Source organism: Cupressus sempervirens, chromosome 5, assembly GCF_028749045.1.
Source record: "Cupressus sempervirens isolate cs-2001-9-10 chromosome 5, ASM2874904v1, whole genome shotgun sequence".
In the NCBI taxonomy this organism is placed as follows: Eukaryota; Viridiplantae; Streptophyta; class Pinopsida; order Cupressales; family Cupressaceae; genus Cupressus; species Cupressus sempervirens.
This window is the reverse complement of record NC_143122.1, coordinates 521,712,167-521,738,702: the sequence shown is the minus strand read 5'-3', so window position 1 is coordinate 521,738,702 and position 26,536 is coordinate 521,712,167. Positions and strand designations below refer to the sequence as shown.

Genomic DNA, 26,536 nt, shown 5'->3' with positions numbered 1-26,536 from the left:
ATTTGATTTCATAGATTCAAGGGCTACTTGACCACCTGCAAATCAACAACAGGCCAATCTCCTTTCACTTCCCTTTGAGCCTTCCTATAGAGATCCTCAACCATCTTGTGAGTGTTGTCATAGGATACCAAAGATGCCACAACCATGTCTTGACTAACCTTCAACTAGTTCTCTAAGGTATGCGTGCATTGCATTGTTATCATGGTGAAGTGGTTCATCATCTTGTAGTGTCATCTTAGATTGTTCCTCTAAATTTATGTCATGGGCATAAGAATATACAATTCATCACACTTCTTAAAATCATAGGCCTCCTTTCCCCCATTCTTTTGATTTGTATGCAACGGCCCAAGTATTGCCATATTTGTAAATAAAGGCTCATCATACAAAGACCCCAACCTACTTTTACCTTGTGTGCACTCAATCTCATCAACTTGTTTGTCAAAGCTAACCTTCAAATCTTCAATGTAGAAACTTGCACCCTATGTAACTACGTGATCGTGAGAAGGCTACAAATCAATGGTAGTTGACTACTCTTCTTTTCCAAGACCCTCTATTAGTTGAATTTGGTTTGCTAGAAATTCTTCATAGACATTTTTGCACTGGTCTTTTGCAAGGAGACCCTGAACCAATTCAAAATACTTCATTTTTGCCATATCGGTCTTATTTTTGCTTCTTTGGATGAAAGTCCATGTAATCACTGAACAATAAGTCATTTTGAACTCAGTAGGAAGTTTTTTATACTCTCTATAAATGTCAATTATTTCTACTCTTATATTGGATTCAAAATTCTGGGCTAACTGCTCTTGTAACTTCATAGTACCTTTCCCAATTTAACCCAAAACCTATATCAAGATGGATGTTCTTTCAATAAAGTAGAAAATCGGCGTGCAGAGATCTTTAACAATGTTGTTGTAGCATTTTGGAGAATGCTTTACCTAAGGGATGTCCTAAGTGTTTGGGCCAAGTTTTCCTACTGCCTTGAAATATTGTAATCAAATTTCCTAAGTGATTTGCCTGTAGAGAACCCTTAGTCTGATTGTGATTTTACTTTATCAACATTTGTAAGGCATTAGATCCAAGAAAGATTTTAATCACCAGGGCAATTACCACATGTTCTACAGTAGAAGTTTCTCTAAGTTACAATAATTGGATACTCCACTCATCTCCTGCCATGAATAACTTGCTAGCCATTCAAGGTAAGATATTCTTAAGGTTGAAGAGTTTAGATTTGGCATAGGAGATGATCTTCATTACTACCCAATTGAAACTTAAGATTTTGAAAGATTTGTTGCCTATAATTCTCTAAACAAATTACTGCATGTGCCCTTTGTGATGCTTGAAAGATACTCATCAAGGAAATATTCCTTACTAAATGCATACCTCCAAGGTTCCTCCTTGCACTCACAACTGTCTGCATGTTCCCAAAGATATATGATTATTGATTTGAATGAATAATATTATACTGGTGCAATCTAGAATCAAATTCAATAATATATTTCTTCATACTCAATAACTCTTGCCCATATTCGTTCCCAACAATGGTTTATGGATTTACTGATGCCAATTGTTGTTAATAAACTCTAGAGTCAGTATTACTTGTTTCCTCGATTATCAAATAAATTGTTTGAATATGTGCACAGTTCTAAGGATGACCTCCAAAATTTAATAACATGATGCAATCTCTAAACCACAAGTGTTATATTTGTCTTTTTTCCAATTAGAATAATTCTTTAACCAAGGAGTTGACAACTGGAAACGATGTCTTTAAGCGTTATTCATCCCAAACTTAATAATTACCAAAGTGTTGATTTTGATTTAGAACAATATTCATAGCACCTCATTTTATCTCTCCTTTAGCTAGAATATTCCAGGACTAAAGTTGGGATACAACACAATTTTAACACTACAATAAAACTAGCATCTTTTATCCATCATCTGTGCTTTTCACAATGTGAGAAATTGATGCCACGTATACAAACCCAACATTTTGCCTTCTGCAAATATGTAATGACACATGTATTCTTTTCACAACACACCCACAGTAACGGTTCCTCTATTCCATTGAGGTGTTATAGCTGGTGCCCTTCTCGACTCATGGTTCTGATTTTCGTAACCTTCTATGTGCATTTAGCAACTAAATTTGTCCTCTTTTACCTTGATTGGAAAAACTTCCTTAGCTACTGCTACTCCAAATTTTATCAACTAACATGTTAGCTCTACCTTGTAATGGTTCTGCTAGCAGTTCTCGTCTTTTTCTCTCTTGCTACATCGATTCCTTTAGCCAACACTTATTCAAACCAAAATATTTGAATCTTCGTTGATGCCAGAATAAGGAAACTCCTCCTTCAGTTACACAATTTTCTTGACACATACTCGTAATTGTCGTTACAATTCTGTGAGACACCTATCCAATATCTGTGCCCCCAATTAGATCATAGACGATAATGGAATTGCATGAGACTCCTTCCAACGTGCCCACTCTTCAAAATTGACTACTAGGAATTTCACATGATTTCTATGGATATCAAAAGAGTTATCTGATGCCAAGGTTTCCATCAAAATAGCTTCTCCTATAAAATCATAGAGTCTGGCCCAAAGGTAATAACTCATTGATGTTTGAATCAAGCCAAATACATTATTTCTCCTCTATGAAGTTAGAATTGTCATTGGAGACCACAATAGGAGAGTCCCTAACTTCACGGTAAGGTAGACTTTGAGTGATCCGCACAATCTAGGAAATAGTAGACATTTTATCTTCCCACTAAAACTCATTATTATTCATTAGAGGTAAAGGTAGTCTCTATGATGGTTAATAAAGCTCCTTTGAAATTGAACTCCCAAAGAAATATTCTCCTCTCCAGAAACCAGTGATTGCATTCTATCTATTTTACTTCTACCACCACATGAAGGACCCGAGTGTGAATAATATTATGGAACCGATTGATACATGTAGACTGTTAAGCTTCTCGCGACCTCGTATCACAATCTTTGAAATGGTTTGAATAATACATGTGGAAGCATTTGTTTTCTATTCTCCCACTTGTACTGTGCTTTACGAAAGACGAGCTCTAGCACATACCACTAATTATTAGATTGGGTCATTATTGGGTGATTTGATATCAAAACAAAACAACACCCATGGGACAAGAAGGCAAAATAATATTTCCTTCAAAAGTTTGACTCATATAAAAAATACTGAGTCCCCCCACCATAAACTTCATATCATTCATAGAAGTGTGATTCAACAATAATCATGTTCGCTAATATTTGAAATACTCTTTCATGTAAAATTTCACACCATTGTTCACAACAATATTTCCTTCAAAATGCCTGAAATAATATAGCCTTAAAAATAATAGACATGGGTCGTAGATAAGCTTCTCACTATCCAAATTTGGAGGAATATGAACACCTTAATGAAACCTTCTATTGCCCAAAGGCAATATTAAAATACATATTTGGTATTTCAAAATAAAGCCCAACTTTTACTAGCAACTTCTTCTTAAATGACTTCTGATAAATAATTTCCAATTTTTTTGAAAATGACAAATCCCTTTTTTGAAGATTGTTTCTAATACAAAATCCACATGATAACTAATTTCCAAGAACCACACAGGCTGGCAGAATACATGGCTCTAATACCACTGAAATATCCCAAATGGATATGACCCAATTTCTTTATCAAAATATCATTCAAAACATAAACATATGAAGTTGCATTATTAAAACCAAGCAATACAAACCATAGGAAATATCCCCAATAGATATTTATTCGATTTCTTCCTCAAAATAATATTTAGGATTTGAAGTATATGAAAATGTGTTACCAACCAACAGTATAAAACTAGTAAACTCTCATAAAATTCCTTAAAACATGTTATTGCATTATATAACAACAATACAATAACCAACATTAAAATTCCAATCTTAAACACAGTTTTATAGTCAAATTGGAACACTAAGAGAACAACTTGTAAGCACATTCGAGACACCTAAAGTGACGTCTCCATGGACAATGGGTTTGCATCCACTGTCTATCGGCATGAGGGGTTACATCGTCACACTGGCTGAAAGATGAAGCTTTCCGAATAACTCTCACAAGAGAGAATCTAAGATCTAAATCATAAAACCAAGCATGCTGAATGAAAGAGCCTCTCTCCTTTTAATCCACAAAGCGCTGACTCTTCAACTCCCCTCCTAACTTTTTGACTTATACCTCCTTGTCACCTTTAGCCCACCTTATAATATTAAATTGCCTCTCTTATTCATGCTCTCATAGACAGATTTTAATATTATATGAATATGACTTTAAATCTTCTAATGTCCCAAAAGGGGACATTACAACCCTAATTAGTACATATTGGTTTTTGAGAGAAAATGGCATACATTCAAAAGAAATTATAGTTCAAATGCTTGATATAGTATGAATTTCAAATAAATTATATGGTTATGAAGCTAACACAGAAATCTACAATATCATGTAACCTAATTTTATTGATGTTCAACTTGAAGGAAACTTAAAGGAGAGGTATGTTTGTTGCAAAACACCTCTCAAACCAGTTTCGAGCCTCCAAATCTTTGGCTTGGATCCCCAAGGCAAATACAAGCATTAGGCTTGGTGGTATCCATTGCTTTATACAATGCATATGCACAATAGGGCGTACACACTATAGTGCATGCACGCTATTTAATGCATTTTAAAATTCAAGGCTTAAATAGCACGCACACACTATAGTGTGCATGCACTTTGTAAGCCTTGTATTTCAATAGACAGGATGGATAGGCAGATAGGGAAGGAGAGGTAGAGAGGGAGAGAGGGTGGAGAGTGAGAGAGAGAGTAGCGAATGGGGAGAGAGTAGGGGATAGGATGTAGAGTGAGGGAGAGGATGGAGAGAGAAGGCTAGATAGAGAAAAGAGAATGGGGAAAGAGCATGAGATAGGATGCAGAGAGTGAGGGGGGTTAAGGTAGAGGGAGAGAGAGTAAGAGAGAGTGGGGAATGAAGAAGGAGAAAGGAAAGAGAGTGAGATAAATAGAGAGAGAGAGAGAGAGAGAGAGAGAGTAGGGGGGGAGGGGGGGAGGGAGAGAAAGAGAGAGAGGGAGTATGACATATGATGCAAAGAAAGAGGGAGAGAGAGGATGGGGGAGGGAGGGAAGGGAGAGAGAGGAGAGAGAGAGAGAGGATGGGGGGAAAGAGTATGGGATAGGATGCAAAGAAAGAGAGAGGAGGGAGAAAGGAAGGAGAGTGAGAAATAAAAATAGAGCTAAAGAGAGTAGGGGAGAGCAAGAGAGAGAGGATGAGAGAGAGAGAGAGAGAGAGAGAGAGGATGTAGTAGGGGGGGAGGGAGGGACGGAGGGAGAGAGGGAGGTAGAGAGGATGCAAAGAAATGGAGAGAGGGAGGGAGAAATGGAGGGAGGGGGAGAGAGAGAGAGAGAGAGAGAGAGAGAGAGAGAGGGTTTAGAAAGTACATGGGATAGAATGTATAGAAAGAGAAAGAGGGCCACAGAGTAGGGCATGGGAGAGGGTGTGAGGGAGAGAGAGAGAGTAGGGGATAGGGAGAGAGGGAGAGAGAGGGAGAGATTGATGGGGAGTAGGGGATGAGGGTTCAAAATTACATGGGATATGATGCATAGAAAGAGAGAGCGGGACACAGAGTAGGGGATAGGAGGGTGGGATAAGGGAGGGAGGGACGGAGAGTAGAGGATGGAGGATGGGGGAAAGAGTATGGGATAGGATGCATAGAGAGAGAGAGAGGGTTCAAAAAGTACATGGGATAGAATGTATAGAAAGAGAAAGGGGGTCATAGAGTAGGGGATGGGAGAGGGTGCGAGGAAGAGAGAGAGAGAGAGTAGGGGATAGGGGAGAGAGAGAGAGGGAGAGATCGATAGGGAGTAGGGGATGGGGGTTCAAATATTACATGGGATATGATGCATAGAAAGAAAGAGAGGGACATAGAGTAGGGGACAGGAGAGGGTGGGATATGGATGGGACAGAGGGAGGGAGGGAGGGAGGGAGAGAGAGAGAGAGTAGAGGATGGGGGGAGAGAGAGAGAGAGAGAGAGAGAGAGAGAGAGAGAGAGAGAGAGAGAGATGGGGGAAAGAGTATGGGGACAGGGTGGGGTAGGGGGGAGAGAGAGAGAGTAAGATTTGTTGTCTTATGTGATTTCCAATAACGTGCATGTGTTATGGTCTGGATTCCACAAGCCTAAGCCTAGGACATAGTGTGTGCACGCTATTGGAAATTTTGAATAAAAAAGGTGTCATCTTTTTGGCACCACAACTTGGTGCATTCGCCCATATATAAGTTTTTTATGAAAGGATGTGACCTGGTTAGGAGTCAAGAATAATGCATGTAGTACAATTATCCATGTTAGAGGATAGATCCTTGTTAGGAGACCTTGAAACCTTGTTAGAAAGTCATAACCTTGTTAAAGACTGATAGAAAACAAGTAGACCCACTTCCTAAATGCTCCATCAAGTTTGAAAGATAAACTCTCAAGATAACATATCCAAAAGCATGAACTAATTGATCTACAACTTACTAGCCAAAATAGTTCCTTTGAAGCTCACCTTAATCATCCAACATCATCACTACTCATCTCTAATCATCCAACATAAAATATTGCATCCATACACACAACATGATATCTCAAACAAGGAAAACATCACTCCTTTATACCTCGTGCAATTAATTAATTAATTAGTTCAGCCTATTAGAGCTTCCCCAGTGTAAATTTAATTGCATAGGTCCATGTTAAGGTATGCATGCCTTTGTAAACATAATTACCATAATTACAATATATTTTCAACATATTACAACATTAATATCATATTTTCCAATGATAAAATATACACTTCCTCAACATAGTCAAGTACTAGTAAAATATAACACATGTTACACAACAACAACCTTTCTAGGATAACCCAAATGCTTCCCAATCACGAACACACATACAAAAACAAGTCTTCCATCATATCCCAAGCTCAATGGCATTAATTCTTTCTCACCAATAAGATATAGGATAAATGATGTCGACTATCTTTGCCATTATCTCTTGTATACTGGTCTACTATTAATCTTCACAAAAAAAACTGTAACTCATTTAGAACATGATTTAAACCCAACAAACATAGACATGATGTTTATTCTTATCCTACAAGGCAACTATAAGTTTGCATGTCATAACATACTAACTTTGTTGATTAGTTAAGTAACCCACGATATAAAAAAACCTATGTTTATCATGATCATACAAATATATGTTTTCACCAATGACAAAAGTAGTCATCAATAACATACAACCAAGTGCCAACAAAGACCCCTATTCCTAACAATTTAGCTTGTAGAACTTGTTTTCATCTTTCATAAAGGAGTACATCACATTTAATTGGTGTTTTATTGCATTAAACAATGCTCCATTACACTTAAAATTTGATTTGATCTTTTGAGCATCACATTTGACACTTTTTGCATCACATTTGACTCTTATAATATCACACTTACATATTTCACATAGCATTTTAAATATTATGTTCAAAGTAGAGAGTACTTCTCAAGGGTTAGTTGGAAATATCATTTTAGTTCTGGATACACTCTATCCCCAAGATGCCTTCCCAATCATACCTATTGAACTTTGGTTACATCAAGATGTGTTTCCCTCATTGTATGCTTAGCAAACTTCTTGTATTGACTTTCTACAAGGGTACAACAGTCTCCTCAATGAACAACCATTAACGAAGGCTCAATTATGACTTGTAAGGTTTGTGGATGAAGTTTGAATTCTCACATGATGGTTTGAACATTGCTATGTAATTCATGCTTGAGATTTGGTTTTCTTGTGAACCTTGGGAAAGTGTGTTTGAGTCTTCTACTTGTACACAATCACGTGATGATCTTGAGTTACTTTTAGTAATTTTTAACCTTGATCTTATGTTATGGTTATTTGTTGCACTTGTGCATGCGATTTCAATCTTTACGTTCAATCATTTTTTTGTCAAATGCATATCAAACTCTTTGTATTGAGGGTTCATTGGGTAGGGCATTACACATTTGATTCATTCATTCGTTCTTGCCTCACTTCCAATTCTACATTTCGTGCTCCACCAAGTTGTACAATTATTGGGAGGTCCTCTAAATTTAGATCTCCTTTGTAAATTTACAATTATTGGGAGTTGCATACTTACTAAATTTATTTTTTAGTATGTAACTTTTTTCTCACTTACAATCATATTGTTCTATACTTATTGTCCAACATATTAAATAATACAATTTATGAAACTACTAAGTTTCAAAAAGTTTTGAACTCAAAACTTTTCAACGTAAAGTGATGGAGGAGCATCCTAGGTTTCTTTGTAATCCTGCACATTAGCTCATTCTACCTAGTTCCAATTGGGCTGACTTTGCTCACATTTAATTTTGGTATAGTTAATTATATTTGATGAGGGCCGACTTATGGTTTCTCTATGTTCTAGAATTATCTGTAAGCCATTTTGGCAAGTATAAGTAGGGTGTTTAAGTTTAGAGTTAGGGCAGATTTTTGGGGGAGAGTTCAAAAGAAAAGAGATATGTGAATTTAAAAAGCTGATTTGGAGATTTGGAAGTTGTACATTTGTAATTGGCCGTAACCCAGAAGGCCTTACAGCTTGGCATGTATGCTAAATATTTGATGAATCAATAAATATATCCTTGTTCTCTCTTTCCTTAGCATTGTTCCTCGTGTTTGCTTCCGTTGTGTTAACTCTTTCAGGGTGGTTTGGATAGCTGGGTGTGTCTTTGGCCCTAGTTATTCATCCCTTGCCTGCATCAGTTGATATCAGAGCCCGAAGTTCATCCTTGTGGAGATTGGATCGTGTAGAACCCTGATTTGGATCTGGTTGTAGGGTGGCAGATTTGTGGATTTGACCTATAACTTGTAAAGGGTTACGATCTTGCAGGAACCTGATTTGTAAAGATGGTTCGTGGTAGAGGAAATAATGTTGATAACGCTATATTGGATTAGTTAAGACAAATTGCAGCTAGATTAGATGTTGTGGAGACAGCCCAGAGGAGAGGAGCGCATCTTGAAGATGTAAGTGATGATGAAGCAGAAACACCAAACCATAATCCAGAACTTGAAGAAGATCGAGATGAGGAAAGATTGTTGTGATTAATTGTCTAGGGCAAATTCAAAGCCTGCAGTAGAAGTTGTCCCTTATGATGGGAAATTGGATACAAATACTGTGCTAGATTGGATCTCTGATATGGAGAAGTTCTTTGAGTATGAAAACAAACCTGATAACAGAAAGGTGAAGATTGCAGTCACTAGGTTGAAAGGTCATGCATCATTATGGTGGGAGCACTTGCAAACTGATACACAAAGGAGAGGAAAGGAGAAGATAAGAACTTGGCCAAAGATGGTGAATAAGGTAAAGAACAAATTCCTTCCTGCTGATTACCAAGTTAGCTTATTGAGAAAGATGCAAAATTTGAAACAAAGGGACATGACTGTGAAAGAATATATCGAGGAATTCTATAGATTGGACATCAGATCTGGACATGTGGATGATGATGTTGAGAAAATTGCAAGGTACATTAATGGATTGAGATCTAAAATTCAAGATGAGATAAATTTTGTGAAGTTGGAAAGTGTGGAAGAAGCATACCAGTATGCTTTGAAGGCTGAGGAGATCTTGACAAAGAAGCATGAACAAAGACAAAGAGGTAGAGGTGGTAGATTCCAAAGAGGTAGAGGTAGATCTTATGGAGAAAGTAGTAGCTCTGACAATTCTATGCAAGATAAAGACAAATCTGAATGGAAGAGTGATGATAAAGGCAAGACTGAATGGAAAGGTGGTAATTCTTACCAAGGAGGCACTAATTCTTACCGGGGAAGAGGTAATTCCTATTCTAGAAGTGGATTTCATGGTAATTGTTTTAGATGTGGCAAAGAAGGGCATAGATCTTTTGAATGTAGATCCTTTGAAAGTGGACAAAATAATAGAAATGCTGTGATTCAAGAAGAAATTGAAAGTTCACCAAGTGGACCTGAGGTTGGAGAAAATTTGATGGTGAGAAGAACCTTATGTAATAAAAGAAGTGATGAGGAACCTATTTTAAGGAGAAGTCTTTTCAAAACAAGATGTAAGATGGTTGGAAAATGCTGCAAAGTGATCATTGACAGTGGGAGTTCTACAAATCTGGCATCAGAAGAGCTGGTTACCAAGTTGCAATTAGAGAGGCTGAAACATCCCAAATCTTATCATGTTTCATGGATCAAAGATGAGCATAAGATATTGGTAAGTGAGTAATGCCTTGTGAAATTTAAAATTGGACATTATGTTGATGAAGTTTTGTGTGATATTATGCCCATGGATTGTTGTCATATTTTGTTGGGTAGACCTTGGCAATATGATAGACATGCTGTACATGATAGAAGATTGAATCAATATACTCTTTGGGTGAATGGGAAGAAACAAACATTGTTTCCTTTGATTGAAGTTTCAGATGAGGTTAATTGTACTACTGTAAAGATTTGTATGGTTAATGGGAAACAATTTGAAAAGGAAGTGAAGAAGAATCAGGTTTGTTTTGCCATAATTTCAAAAAAACCAAGTTTTGTCAATGAAGGCCAAGTGCAAGAGAATAATGCTAACCGAGTGCCAGATAGTGGTGATCGAGTGACAGATGGTAGTATTGACCAAGTGCCTGAAGAAATTGCAGAATTGCTCAATGAATATAAATACATTATTGCTGATGATCTTCTTGATGGATTACCTCCAGTAAGAAGTATAAGTCATTGTATGGATTTGATTCCTGGAGCAAATTTGCCAAACAAAGCACCATATAGATTGACACCTACAAAGAATGAAGAACTTAACAGACAAGTGCATGAGTTGTTGCAGAAAGGTTTGATTAGAGAAAGCTTGAGTCCATGTGCTGTACCTGTTGTATTAGCACCTAAAAAGAATGGAGAATGGAGAATGTGTACTGATTCCAAAGCCATTAACAAGATAACAGTGAAATATAGGTTTCCTATGCCAAGGATGGATGACATAATGGATCGTTTAAGTGGAGAAAAGTATTTTACCAAGATTGATTTGAAGAGTGGCTATCATCAAATCAGAATCAGAGAAGGTGATGAATGGAAGACTACTTTCAAGACAAAAGATGGTTTGTATGAATGGTTTGACTAATGCACCTAGTACTTTCATAAGATTAATGAATGAAGTTCTGAAAATATTTTTGGGTAAGTTTGTGATTGTTTATTTGGATGATATTCTGATATTCAATAAGACTAAGGAAGAACATCTTGAGCTTATTAGACAAGTATTGCAGAGGTTGAAAGAGGAAAAGTTGCTGATTAATCTTAAAAAGTGTTCTTTTATGCAAGAGGAGATTGTGTATCCAGGATTTGTGATTTCAGCTGATGGTTTGAAGATGGATCCTGAGAAGGTTAAAACAATTTTGGAATGGCCTACACCTGAGAATGTGAGTGAGGTAAGATCATTTCATGGTTTAGCTAGTTTTTATAGAAAGTTTATAAAGAATTTCAGTGCTGTTTGCAATGCTATGATTGAGACAATGAGGGGAGATAAAAAGGAATTCAAGTGGACACATGGAGCTGATAAGAGTTTTGAGACTGTGAAACAAAAGGTTACAGAATTACCGGTAATGGCTTTGCTTGATTTCAACAAAGTATTTCAAGTTGAATGTGATGCAAGTGGTAATGCAATAGGACCTGTATTAAGTCAAGAAGGTAAGCCTGTTACTTTCTTTAGTGAAAAGTTGAATGATGCTAGAAGGAAATATTCTGTGTATGATCAAGAGTTTTATGCTATTGTTCAAGCATTGAAGAAGTGAAGACATTATTTGATGCCTAAGGAGTTTGTGTTGTATACTAATCATAAAGCTTTACAATACTTGGGAAGTCAACATAAATTGAATCAAAGACATATGAAGTGGGTTGAATATTTGCAAAGTTTTACATTTGTGATTAAGCATAAGAGTGGAGTTACTAACAAAGTTGTTGATGCATTGAGTAGAAGACGTTCTTTGTTGACTGAAATGAAAGTTGAAGTTCTTGGTTTTGATGAGAGGAAAGAGTTATACGATGCTGATCCTGATTTTTTTGAGGCATGGAGAGAGTGCAAAGCACCGAATCTGACAGATCACATAAGTAAGTATGATGAGTATTTCATTCAAGAAGGTATGTTATTCAAAGACATTTAGTTGTGTATTCCTAGAAGTTCTATGAGGTTGAATCTAATTAAGGAAAAACATAGTGGTGGATTAGCTGGACATTTTGGAATTGATAAGACATTGGGTTTGCTGAAAGAAAAATATCATTGGCCACAAATGTATAAGGATGTTCAAAAATTTGTAAAGAGTTGTGGAGTTTGTCAAGTTGCAAAAGGAGTGAGTCAAAATACTGGTTTGTATACACCTATTACTGTTCTTGAGAAACCTTGGACTAACATTAGTATGGATTTTGTTCTTGGATTGCTTAAGACAATTAAAGGGTATGATTCTATATTTGTGGTAGTGGACAAATTTTCTAAGATGGCTCATTTTATACCATGTAAGAAGACATCAGATGCTGAGCATGTTGCTGAACTTTTTTTTAAAGAGATTGTGAGATTGCATGGATTACCAAGAAATATTATTTTTGACAGAGACAGTAAGTTTGTTGGATATTTTTGGAAGACTTTGTGGAAGAAGATGGGTACTGAGTTGAAGTTTAGTTCTACATTCCATCCACAAACAAATGGAAAAACAGAGGTTGTGAATAGAAGCTTGGGTAATTTGCTAATATGTTTGGTTGGGAATAAGCCAAGTAATTGGGAGATGGTACATTGTTACAAGCTGAATTTGCATATAACAATTCTGTGAATAGGAGTACAGGGAAGACACCTTTTGAGATTGTTGCTGGAATGCATCCTAGAGGCATATCAGATTTGAGAGATGTTGTTGGTGAAGAAAAGAGAAGCGCTGCAGGAGAAGAATTTGCTGATTTTATGGAGTCTTTGCATAAGGAAGTGAAGTTGAGATTGGAACAAAGTAATCAGAAGTATAAAGAGAATGCTGATCAGTCTAGAAGACACCATGATTTTCAGGTTGGTGATGAGGTGATGGTTCATCTGAAGAAAGGAAGATTTCCAGCTAGAACATACAGTAAGCTGAAGATGAAGAAATTTGGACCTTGTAAGATCTTGAAGAAGTTTGATAGTGGTAATGCTTATGAAGTTGAGTTACCTGATGACATGTATATATTTCTTATATTCAATATTGCTGATTTGTATAAGTATCATGAGTCAAAGGATGAAATTGTTGTACCTGATGATTATCCTAAGAAGCAAATCGAAGAGGTTGAACAGATATTGGATCAAAGAGTTGGTAAGAGCACAAGAGGAAAAGATTACTATGAATATTTGGTGAAGTGGAAGAATAGATTAGTTGAAAATGCTATATGGATTTCTCAGTCTGAGTTGGATTCAGCTCAGGATGTAACACTTGCATGATTCAGGAGAATCATTTTTTCCCAACCCTGGTTGTCTGATGCAGGAGCATCCTAGGTTTCTTTGTAATCCTGCACATTAGTTCATTCTACCTAGTTCCAATTGGGCCGACTTTGCTCACATTTAATTTTGGTATAGTTAATTATATTTGATGAGGGTTGACTTGTGATTTCTCTATGTTTTAGAATTATCCGTAAGCCATTTTGGCAAGTATAAGTAGGGTGTTTAGGTTTAGGGTTAGGGTAGATTTTTGGGGGAGAGTTCAAAAGAAAAGAGATATGGGAATTTAAAAAGCTGATTTGGAGATCTTGAAGTTGTACATTTGTAATTGGCCGTAACCCAGAAGGCCTTACAGCTGGGCATGTATGTTGAATATTTGATGAATCAATAAATATATCCTTGTTCTCTCTTTCTTTGGCGTTGTTCCTCGTGTTTGCTTCCGTTGTGTTAACTCTTACATGATGGTTTGGATAGCTGGGTGTGCCTTTGGCCCTAGTTATTCATCCCTTGCCTGCATCATAAAGTGAACTATATATAAAATTTATAGATTTGTGTACTTCAAAATAATCCTATACTAGTGTAATGACACCACCTAATTTCTGTGAAGGACTCCAGCCTAAATACATTTTGTCTGTAAGTAGGCTAGCCTAGATGCATTTCTTTTTGTTCAAAATTTCCTATCGTGAAACCTCCCTCATTTCACAAAAAATGAATGGGCGAGAACTATGTAGGAGGTTCTATTGTAGTGGTTTCATAATGAGCAGCAGAGTAGAGAGGGTTGGGCATGAGAAAGGTATACATTTTGCATGTCCCACACGTCTTAGGTTGAGGCAAAGAAGCAAAAGGAAACCCTAAACTTTAAACTAGTCGCGAGAGCCAGGAAGCTCGTCCTCCCAATCTTCAAATCAGATCCTGCTGCTGCGTTCTATTCATACTAAAAGTTAAGTATTCCTCTTGCCACTCCTCTCCAGCCACGAAGATCTCTTCCATTTTCTGTGTGCGCGTATGTATTGGCAAAGCCCTTCATTTCTAGGTTGTAGGATTTACTCTCTATTCACATATTTTTCTGTGTGCGAAACAAACCCTAACAGTAACAATAGAATCATGACCTAACTAAGCAAACAAATTCACAACTCCAACATTTCATCCTATAGTCGTATATAATGCAAATCTAGCATCAAGCGAATCTCACTTATCTCTATGCCATATAGACTTCGTTTTTATGATACATTTTTTTCCGGCTTCATTTTTATAGGTAAGCGATTATTCACCATATGTTTCCAAACAAATAATGATCAATTACGGTCAGACACACTTCAGATTCCTTACAACTTCTTACCAAACTAGGGGTTCTGAGAAGGTCTTATCCGTTGCAAAAATATATCACAAACTAACAATTTGCAAATGCTGCATCAACATTGACAATTTGTAGCTCATCCAATTGCGCAATCTAGGATGCTTGGCAAGTTTAGAGCAGAAATGGGCCTCTTGATGAAGAGAAGTAGCATTGCATTAAGTGATATCCATTGACATATTGGAAGTGTTGAAAGCCTCCATTGTAAAAAATTAAGTCGTTATTTTCCAAACTGAAATCTGAATTTGGACCAGTTAAAGCTTAACTGAAGTCTAAAATCTATATTTGAGACCGCCATCTGAATTTTGAATAGCAAAGGAAACAAACCTCATACTTTTCCCAAAGAAAGGAAAAGAAAATGACAATTATAGACATTATATGTAATTAAAGTACTTTCCGAAGAAGATATAGTTATCACCTCGGTTCAAAATTTTCCAAACTAGTATCAGCATTGCTTCTATCCAAGAAATTCAGTCCCTAGCTAGTAAACCAGTTTTCTTTGAAAGCTTTGGATAATTATTTTAAGTAAACATTTATTCCCTTAATTCTTTCTAGAGCAATATTTAGCCACAGCTACATTGCCTTGTTTTTCTAAAGCAATATTTAGTATTCACATGGTTTTATCGGCATCTTAAAGACTATAGTTGGATTAATCTTCTTTACTCTCGATTACTGAAAGGTGCTTATTCAGATCTAATTAATGCTACTGCACTATTCAAGTATGATTTCCGCTTTCCTTGCACTGAAGGGATTTAGTGCATCTTATTCTTTCTTTTTGTAGTGAGATAGTGTGAAAACATTTGTCATCTATTTCAGTTGTCAATGCCATACAGAAACATTAGCATACTATGAAATCTTATATTCAAGAAAAGAGGAGAGAAGAGAAGAGAGAAATTACCTCTGTTCTGCCAGGCATGATTGGTTTTCCTCTGAACAGCTCTCCAAGAAGGCAACCGGCACTCCAGAGATCAATGGCTACTCCATAATCTGTAACTCCTAGCAGCAGTTCTGGAGGCCGATACCAAAGTGTTATCACTCTGTTCGTCAGAGGTTGCTTTTGGTGCGGCTGGAAGAAAGTTCCAAGACCAAAGTCTGCAATTTTGAGAATACCATACTTGTCAACGAGAAGATTAGATCCCTTTATATCACGATGTAACACTCCTCTCTCATGACAATGTTCCAACCCCTGAAGCAACTGTTGCATGTAACATTTTACCTGTGAAAAGAAAAGCATCAGTCGATTCTGAATGTCAAGGTTTGTCCAAAGAGAATTATACTCGAGTTGAGTACTGGTGAAACAATCGAACTTAAAGAAATATGATGAAGTAAAGCAAGAAAGTATGAGCAAGACAAGAAAATGTAAAAGACTAGGGGTTTAAATTTAGGAAAGCAGTTGGAAACAATTTATGAGGGAACATCCTGGCTTCATCAGATAGATATTCGCCTCATCTAAAAAGACTTGATTGTGTCTTCACTAAGTTCTCTTGCAGTTATCTTTGACATCCTCGATTTAAGGGGATATTCTCAGCCCTTGGGGACCTTGAAGCGTATTAGTTTTCATACAAATTTAGAGGAGAAAGACCCTCATAATGAAGGCCAGATAATCTGATGCATTGGGTGTTTGATGGGCATTTCAGCAGGCAGGTGGAATCAGAGTAGGGCAGTATGAATTAGTTTTCTGGAAGATGGTAGTCTGATTTTCCCTTGGGTATGAGAAATATGTTCAAGAGAAACAAAGTTGGTAAGAGTGCTGAAGGTTCAAGTAGAGATCAGCTTCTATTGAAACATTTTCCATTGAGAAAACGAAGGGGTAAAGGATGCAGAGAGTTGTTCTCAATCTTGTCTTGTTGATGTTTTGATAGCTTTGGTAGGATAAATTTGTGAAGTCAAAAGAAATTAATATAATCACAATGATATCATTGTATGTATGTATGTATGTCATTATATTTATCATAGTGTTGAATAGACATGTCCATGTTGATTCTCTTGGTTTATTCTTGTTACAAATACAAGGACGCTACTATTTGGAAAAGACATACCAAATATAGTGGTTAGTACGTTTGCAGCAGATCCACAAATTTAACAGAACTATGTGGAGAAAAAAGTTAATAAAGGGCTTGTCGGGGTTAGGAGAATTCAAATGAAGAAATTTTGAGAGGATTGGAGGCTTTGGAGGTTGGACTTTAGGGATCAATATCAGATTTAGTTATAGCCAAGCAAGGGACAAAAGGTCAAGCCGTATGTATAAAGGTTTACAGGGGATTCAAAGACGTACGTACCAAATTTTACAGGGGATTTAAACCCAATTCATTTTATTGGGTGAAAGAGCTTCAGAAGCACTTTGATATGGAGAGCTTGGGAAAGATGGTTCTAGAAGGGTCAAGTTTGCTGTCGCTAAAAGGAAGTCGCATGCTCAATATTCATGGAAAGGACAGCTCAAGAAGGAGGTAAGCTTATGGCCTAAGTGTCTAGAGCAAAGTTAATACACAGAGATCGCCAACAGATGTTGTGAGATAAAAGGTATTGTATGTACAAGAGTATACTGAAAGCTTTTTTATGCTTACAAATCAGAACAAATACGCAAGAAGAGAAGAAATCAATTGCCGAATATGTCAGTGGGCAAACACTTCCGCTCCTTGCGGAACTAATTTTGCTCAAAGTGAGAATGGTCAGCATATTATGCTTTCAAAATTGAGCAGACACTGTATTTTTAAATTCAATTGTATAAATTTTTACATCAATATTTAGGATCACATTCTATGATTTATCATCAGAATAAAAGTACAATAAACATAAAATATAGACAAAAATTTAACAGAAGTAAAAATATGTTGACATTGAAGCTATCAAGATCTTAGGACTGGCTCAATTCAGTATTCCCAATACCAAATTTGGGCTGGTGTCTCAGGGACCTTGAGTGGGCTCATGAAGGAAAAAGTAAAGGAAAAAGTAAAAAGTGAAAAATACTGTAGAATTAATTGGATTTTTTTTTAATAACAGCAGTCCTCCTTATTCAAGATTTAGGACTGGCTCAATTCAGTATTCCCAATACCAAATTTGGACTGGTGTCTCAGGGGCCTTGAGTGAGCTCATGAAGGAAAAAGTAAAAAGTGAAAAATACTGTAGAATTAATTGGATTTTTTTTAATAATAGCAGTCCTCCTTATTCAAGATTTGATGGGGTGTATTTGAGGTATGACTAAGAATAGTTCCATTGAAGTTTTTTTAAGCTACTTATCAGACATCTAAGAAATTTAAATTTCCACCAATTAGATTTTTTTAATACTTTATTTAATTATAAGTTAAATTGAACATGCGAAATAATAAAATTAAGAGACCACTGGAATATTTCTTCGAATAATAGCAGTTCCTAATTTTTTAGTTTCAACTTCAATGGTTTGACTGGGCCCATCATTTGAGGCACGGCTATAAATTGTCCTATTAATTTTTTTTGACTATTTGTTAGATATGTAAATTTTTAAATTTCCACTAATTTCTTTTATTGTTTTGTCCGATTACATGTTAAATTGAATATGCAGAATAGCAAAATTAAGAGACCATTAGCTTCTTTAGAGGTTCAATTTCTAAGTTTAAATCACATAACAAAATTAGAACCATAGTTCCAAGAATCACGGCAATTCATGTGATTCATGCAATTCGGCGATTTGATTGAAGTTAAACGATTTTTTGTGAATCATGATTTAATTCAGCCTTGCCAATTCCGATCCAATTCCAATTCTTGTTACTTTGATTAGAACCAACGGATTTAAAATATTTATTAAAAAAATGTTAACAATACTGACCGAAATTTTTGTGGAAGCCCTAACCATAGGATCTCACCTTAAACCATCTAAAGAAGGAACGTATCTATCAAGAGGAAGAGGTAGACGGTAGACCAATGGGTGGTACGTGTTTCAAATGTGGTCAAGTGAGTGTTCACAAGCATGAGATAATGGTAGAAAGATGCATGATGGCAGCACTCGTGTTATACAAGCTAATCAAGAATTGATTGAATCTCCTAATCTCTCTGAAGAATCAGAGTATGGAGAAACTGTTAAGAAGTGCTGTTGAAATCAGCAAAGGAGGACAATGCACCATTGCAAAAGAAAGTTTGCTTCAGAATTGTTAGCGAATGAGGAGGGCGTTGTTGGAAAGTTATCAATCATGGTGGTAGTATGAACTATGATCTACACCTATTGTCTAATGAGATGTTAAAAAAATCGCCTGAAAAGGATAACACATCCAAATACGTAAAACTGTGACGTCGTTTAAAAAAGGTATAAATATTGGTAAATGATTCAGATCATTATGTAAGGTATATGGGTTTCAAAGAGGTTGTCAGATACAAGTACGGATTAGTGCTTGTTAAGGTAAGTGATCCAAAAGATGACACAACTGAAGGTTGTACTGGAACAGTTACAGAAGTAGCTGAGAAGAATGTGGATTTTTAAAGCGCCATATGTAAAGGAAAAAGGAAAGATATTGATTGCTGCAAGAACACCTGAACTACAAGGTGTCGCGGAAGGGGACAAATTTTTCTTTAATCAACTAGAGTCATCTTTGAAAAGCTAAGGATAGTGCAGAAGAGGAAAGTAGTAATTTAAACCTAATGAGTCGTGAGAACAAGCAGAGAAAAGTGTGGTATTGATATTGACCTGTGCTTCTGTGAGCTTGACATCAGCCCTGGAAATAATGGTAGCTAGATCAGATTCCATGTATTCGAAGACCAGGTACAGACTGTACTGCATCCTTGATTTGGCAAGCCCCTCCAGTTTGACAATATTTGGATGATCTAATCTGCGTAGGATTTTGATTTCTCTTGCCATAAACCTTACACTTTCTTGCTCTGAAGTGTCGAATCGTACTTTTTTTAGTGCAACAATCCTCCCTGTCTCGCGGTCCCGAGCTTTGTATACATTGCTATATGTTCCCTGACCAATCTGCAAGATAAGGTTGGGGCAAATTCATTGTTTAGTATTTCTGGTATTTGTAAATTGGCAAGCAAGCAAGTGATAGTGATGTGAGAAAAGTACTTTGTCTAGTTTGTCATAGGACTCTGCACTTCTAGGAGTCCATCCTTGAAGAGCGTCACCAGCAATTTTAGTGAGCCAAGTAGGCCATCCGTCTGGTGAATTGTCTAAAACTGTGGGTTTGGGTGGAGGGGCAATAATGCCAAGTTGGGGATCCGCCTTGGCTTCCGCTTGCAAGTCGTGACGATGCTTGTTTATGGATTCGATTTCATATTCATCGCCTTCACCTTCTCTGGAGAGGGGCCTTTCTTCTTTATCCCCTTCATATAAATTTAATTTCGTGTTTCTGGCGGAGTTACTCCCAGGTCGGTAATCATGCCGTTGTTTAAACATATCTCGCCGACCGTTCCTTGATGATTCTGGTTTGGTCTGAATGCAGCCGACAACATTATCGAAAATTTTCCAAACCATCCTGTTATCGATTCCGCTCAAAGAATACAGTCGCTATTGCTGCAATATTTTCTGTGCTGCGCTGCGCTGCAAACATACATCCATTTCACAAGTTTGATGACGTATTTGGCGTGGGAATTGCCGACCTCGCAAAGGGAAGGCTCTTGTAATTTTCTCCCCAGCTACTACCAGACGGCCTTCCGCCTTATCCATAGTAAAACAATCATATACCGACAAAGCTTTTTAGCCCTGTGCTGCCACGTGTACACTTATTAAATTTTGGTACGCCTAATTGTCCTATCTTGATTTGAATGATGTAAGCGAATATATCACTCAATTACCAAGCATGGATCTACTGTAAGTTAGTGTTCCTTTTTTCACTTGTATCAATTAGGGGAGAGGAACAAATTAGGGGAGAGGAACCACTAGTCATGAGGGCTAACTTTGTCACTTTCGTTTTTAAAAAAAAAAATGTAAAATAGACATTGAACTACCTACCACCAAGGTTTGAAGTTGTGACTCATCACGCAACTTGTTAAAATAGTGCACTTAGTGAAATGTGTCTAAAAAATAATTTTTTGAACATTCGACCAAAACTTAATCTAAAAATCTTTACTAATTGAATTTAAAATTATCATTTGTTGTTAATGGAATATTGTATAACTACATGAAATGTAACATATATGCAACTTAAATGGATCAAATAATTATTATTAATCATAAATATTTGTTATATATAACTTTTATAAATAACACAAAAAGACAAATACTTCAACACAAAAAAATAATTTGTTGTTATAAAAATAACATGTTATTATATAAAATACAACATATATCCAACACAAAGGGACCATTAGTGCAACACTAATTCTTTTTTTTTTTATAATCTCACACATTTCATAAGAAAATACAAGGCATTTATTGGTATTCACCTTTTATAATTGTGATGATACATATTATTGATATGGTTTACTTTATGCATATACATTGCTACTCCAATAGTTGTACACATAAGAATAGCATGTTTACATTAAGATATCAATGTTTATTTAAGTGAGCATATTATGTTTTGAGTGACACACATATATTAGATAGCTATGATATTTTGTTTGAGACAAAAAGTTATTTATTTCACTCATTAATGAATTTATTGATTTATTTTTTTCTATAACAATTATAAGTTTCTATGTGTTCAAGTATTGGTATATATTTTATCAACATTTAAATTTTTTAATATTTACAAATAGATCAATTAATTACAATATATAGTAAAGATATGTTGGAAGATTGGACTCTATGTTCATGATAGGGTGATCGACTCTTGGACCCTGCTCAACTATTGGGTCCTCTCCCCTAGTGGTTTTAGTGGTTTTTTATCATATTGTCATTGGAAAATCACATTGTCACATGAAATTAGTTTGTATCAGAATTAAGTTATTGGAATAAAATGTTGGCACAAAGGCACATGTGTCTATTCTATAAAACTACATATATTATTCAATAAAACCAAGTTGTAAGTTCCTTCTTTATCTATTTTTTAATATGTTGTTGGTTGTGGGTAAGTGCACAAAGATGTGGCACCAAAAAGATGTCACTTTCTTTTTTTCCCAATCCAAGACATGTGTGATTGTCTAATAGCATGATTGTAGTCTAGGGAAATCAAATTATGGGTTGGATAGCTCAAGCCACAAGCTCACAGAATTCAAAATATAGTGTGATCATCCTATAGTGCGCTTGCACTATGCAAATTTCATAAATAAATACATTTACATGTAAAAGCTCTTCTAAATTTGCATGTAAAATCTAGCAAGCCCTTCCAAGCCAATTTCAACATTGAGATAATTCATAAAATGTAACATTTAAGTGTATTTTATGTATACTTAAGTTACATTTTATGTATATACTTGAAGGATGTTTAAGAGCGGTTTTAACTTCATAGGAAATACAATAAAGAATCTGAACTTTGAGGGGTTTTAAGAAATTTTAGACTCAGCTAAATTTCAAGAATCAACACATTATTGCAAAAATGACCCCCAATGGACTATTGATTGTAATCTTAAGCCCTTCACTTGTGCAAGATTGCTTAAGGATCATTGCTCATCATATGATACACGTTAGGGTTCTAATGTATGTTGATCAAGCCTAATTTTTCATAAGGGGCTTTAGTGGGTCTTAAGTGGTTCTAGGCACCCTTAGGACTCATTATAACCTCCTATGACCCATTATGACACATTTGAATCCCTAAGAGCATATTAAACATTGTTGGACACACTTTTGAGGTCTCATGTGTCCTAATGGATCCTAATGTGTCCTAAGGGGTCATTAGGGCACATAGGGACCCATTAGGAAATATTAAGTCCCTTTAAGACACATTAGGGCTCATTAGATCTCATTAGAACACATTAGGACTTGTTAAGACACAATAGATCCTATTACAACCCCTTCCAACACATGAATCATCGTAGAACACACTAGTGTGTCCTATGGAGTCCTAATGTCTCATAACAGGTCCTAATTGGTCTTAAGTGGTTCGATGACCCATTAGTATCCATTAAGACCCCTTAAGATGCATTAGGCGAAATTAGAACACATTGGAACTCATTAATACCCCTTAGACCACCTCAAGGGGCTTAAGACACACTAATGGACTATAATATGTCCTAATGGGTCCCAATGCATCAACCTAAGGGGTTCTAATGTTATCTAAGTGATCCTACGACACCTTATGGCCCATTAGGACCCATTGGGTGCTATTCAAACATATAAGAATCAATTATAACTCCTTAGAACATATTAACCATAATAAGACACATTAATTTGACCTAAGGTTCGTAATGGGTCCTAAATTAGGACACTAATTTTTCCTAAGGTTTATAATGGGTCCTAAGTGGTTAGAACACATTAACCATAATAAGACACACTAATTTGACTCTAATGGATCTAATTTATCATAAGGGTTCCTAATGGGTCCTAAATGGTCCGAGGACCCATTATAACATATTAACCACTATAGAACCCACAAATATGATGTAACTGATTCTAATGAATTAGAAGGGGTTATAATGGATTCTAAGTGGGCTTAGGACCTACTATGGCCAATTATAACCACTTATGACACATTAGGACCAATTAGGACCCATTAATATCCTTTAGAACACATTAAAGGGTGCATGACATTCTAGGATACATGCATGTGTGCTAGCATATGGTAATAGGTTCGAATGGGTCATAAGGGGTCCTAGAATAAATTAATGTTTCCTAGGACCCCTATTAACCCCTTAGGTCCCCTTCCATGCATTTTTTGGTTCCCAAATAGTCTAAAGAGGTCACAAAGGACCTAGGACCTGTTACCGTACACTTATGTATCCACTAAGGGATCACAAGGGGTCTTGGAACACATTAATGTGTCCTATGACCCCTTAAGACCCCTTAGAACCCATTAAGAACCCTTACCATACATTAGTGGATGATAAAGGGTCTTGAGGGGTCTTAAGTGGTCCTACAATACATTGATGTGTTGTAAGATTCCTTATAACCCTTAAGGACTATCTATCATAAGTTAATACATGGGAAGTGGCGTTAATTAGTCATAAAGGGTCTTAAGGGGTCTGAAGGGGTTGTGGGAATTGTTAATGTATTGGAGGACCCCTTAAGACCCCTTAAAACCCCTTACCATACATGTTAAGGGGTCTTAAGAGCAATTAGGACACAAATGTGTTATAGGACCCCGTACCATGTAGTAATATATGGTAAGAGGTCCTACAATGTCTGATGAAGAGCCGTGCCACCCTTACCAACTCATAACCAAGAACGCAACAATATGGAGACAAAGAGATGAAAAAATGCTTCAAGGCATGCTTTATTAATACTTGAAATTGATTACAATATTCTCCAAATGAGAGAACTCCAAATTCTTACAATATGAGAGAGCTTCCAAACCAATAGCTTCCAATTAGCTTGCGCACCAAGAGCTTCTACAAGAAGATCTTACAGCCAAAGAGCTTCAACCCAAAGGGATTCACCAAGAAGAACTTCCACCTAAGATCTTACACATTAAGATCCTTCACCTCCAAAACTTCTAAGGAAGAGATCACACCTTGAGAGCTTCACTACAAGAACTTATAATTGAAAAGCTTTTACTTTTAGAGGTTACACTTGAAGAGCTTGATTACAAATGCTCATATGCCTTGCTTAAATAGGCACTTACCATCTACGGTATTACAAACACAACCAATGTGGGATAAAAGGTAAATACAACTACCTTAAAAAAATATTAAATTCCCACCCAAATACAGCTAAGCACCACCATGTCACCCAATTAGAAAATTACATTTCTTTTGTGGATCACAACAAATATTAAATGCATGATTTAAGGAAGTTTCAACAAACTTCTAGATGCCACCTACACACCTCGATAAATGGAATGACACCTATTTTCTTATTTTTCTATTTACACCACCTATGCACCTTGAAAATAGAAATTCCCCTTTCTCTCCTCTTTTACCCTTTTTAATTTTTGCTCTAATTTTTGTCACTTTATGTCCCACTTTTTTTTATAAAAAAATAATTAAATTTTGATCACGCCCCTTTTTTTGTGATGCAAGATGCTCCTGCATCAATGTCTCTCATAGGGGGTCTAGAACAAATTAATGTGTTCTAAGGCACCTTATGACCTGTTAGCACTACTTTCTTTAAATTCTAGGGTTCTTATGAGTTGTTAATGAGTCCTAGGACCCTTTGTGACTCTTAAAACCCATTACCATATGCTAATGTATGGAAATGGCTCCCAAGGTGTTGTAAGGGGTCTTAAGGGATTCTAAGACACATTATTGTGTTGTAAGATCCCTTACAACCCCTTGTAATCCCTTATGTTACACTAATGCATGGTAAGGGGTCATATGAGGTCCTAAGACACATTAATTTGTCTTAGTATGCATTAAGAACCCTTACCATACATTGGTCTTAGGGGTCCTAAGAGGTCTTAAGGGGTTATAGGACACGTTAATGTGTTTTAGGAAAACTTATGGCCCCTTAACATACATCACTATCTGGTAAGGGGTCCTAGGATACTTATTGACCCCACTGGACCTTTTAGGAACCATAAGATGTCCACACACACACACACACACACACACACACACATGTCCACACACACACACACACACACACACACACACACATAAGAGAGAGAGAGAGAGAGAGAGAGAGAGAGAGAGAGAGGTGTATGCACTATAGAGCGCTCTATTTAATCCACAATATTTTGATAGTGTGCCCATGCTTTAGGGAAAGCACACTTTTTAATGCATTGGAATCCACTAAGCCCAAGGCTTGGATTTTCCTTGGAGATCCAACCCAAAGGTTTGGTGGTCTCAAATAGGTATGAGATTTGTTTTCCATTAAGCATACCTAAAATGCTTAATTTTTCTTGTGTGCTCTCTATCAGGTTTCATCATGGCTTTATATAGATAAAATTAGGTTACATGATATTGTAGATCTATGTGTTAGCTAAATAAAAAAGTAATTTATTTTGAATTCAAACTATTTTAACTCATTCAACTATAATTTATTTTATTTTCAACAACCAACATTTAGTATTTGAGGGTTAGATTTTGGCTTGTTTGTTGGGTCTTGCAACAAGTTAGTTTTAAAAAAAAACTAGACTTTATTCTACATGCTTAAAAAATAGAAGCTTTGATTTTTTATTTGTTTTTAATGATTTATAGGGGCAACACATATATTTCACGTTCTTGGGATGTGCTCACTTACAAAATTTGTAAAAAAACAAATATACACTAGTAAATTATTCAAAAAATATTGGATAAACTACATGGTGTTAGGTAACTTCTGACTAGAGCAATTAAAGAATTTGAAAAAAAAAAAGTTAGCATTTTAGGGGGACCACTGCTGACACTATGTTATGTTTTTACTAAAAAAATAGTACCACTTTGTGTGGCCCCCTTTTTATAGGGCCTTAAACTCCACCTTTCAAAATATTTTTTAGTAGTTTAGAAAGAAGATTTGGAGGGCTACAACTTTTGTTTTTGTCATTTGTTGAAATTTTGAGAGTAACTATTTGCAAAATCTCGTCGAAGTTAAAAAATCATTGATTTCAGAAAAACAAAAGTGACATCTTACCCCCCTTTTGCTACCACAAATTTGTGCAATTACCCTTGTACACTATTTTTTTTTAAATATGGTATATGAGCCATCTTTGTCTCAAAAGAAGTTTCTACTACAAGAATGTAAGTCTTGTGCCATTACAGATATTTTG

General features: G+C 36.2%; 1 protein-coding gene across 4 annotated transcripts in view; it reads right to left on the bottom strand.

The window, feature by feature from the left end:
* LOC149556995 (putative serine/threonine-protein kinase At1g09600) overlaps positions 1-20,481 on the bottom strand; it is a 289,816-nt gene extending 269,335 nt beyond the window's left edge. For 3 of the 4 annotated variants that reach the window (XM_089831643.1, XM_089831642.1, XM_089831641.1), the window contains exons 1-3: positions 19,879-20,465; positions 19,501-19,785; positions 15,745-16,062 (exon numbers count right to left, since the gene is read on the bottom strand). In XM_089831643.1, the coding sequence (XP_089687769.1) occupies positions 15,745-16,062; positions 19,501-19,785; positions 19,879-20,286 (1,011 nt within the window). In that variant the 5' untranslated portion in view covers positions 20,287-20,465. Of the gene's footprint in view, positions 1-15,744; positions 16,063-19,500; positions 19,786-19,878 lie in introns of all 4 variants that reach the window. The other variant, XM_089831639.1, reaches the window with a different exon arrangement.
* Positions 20,482-26,536: the final 6,055 nt, after the last annotated feature.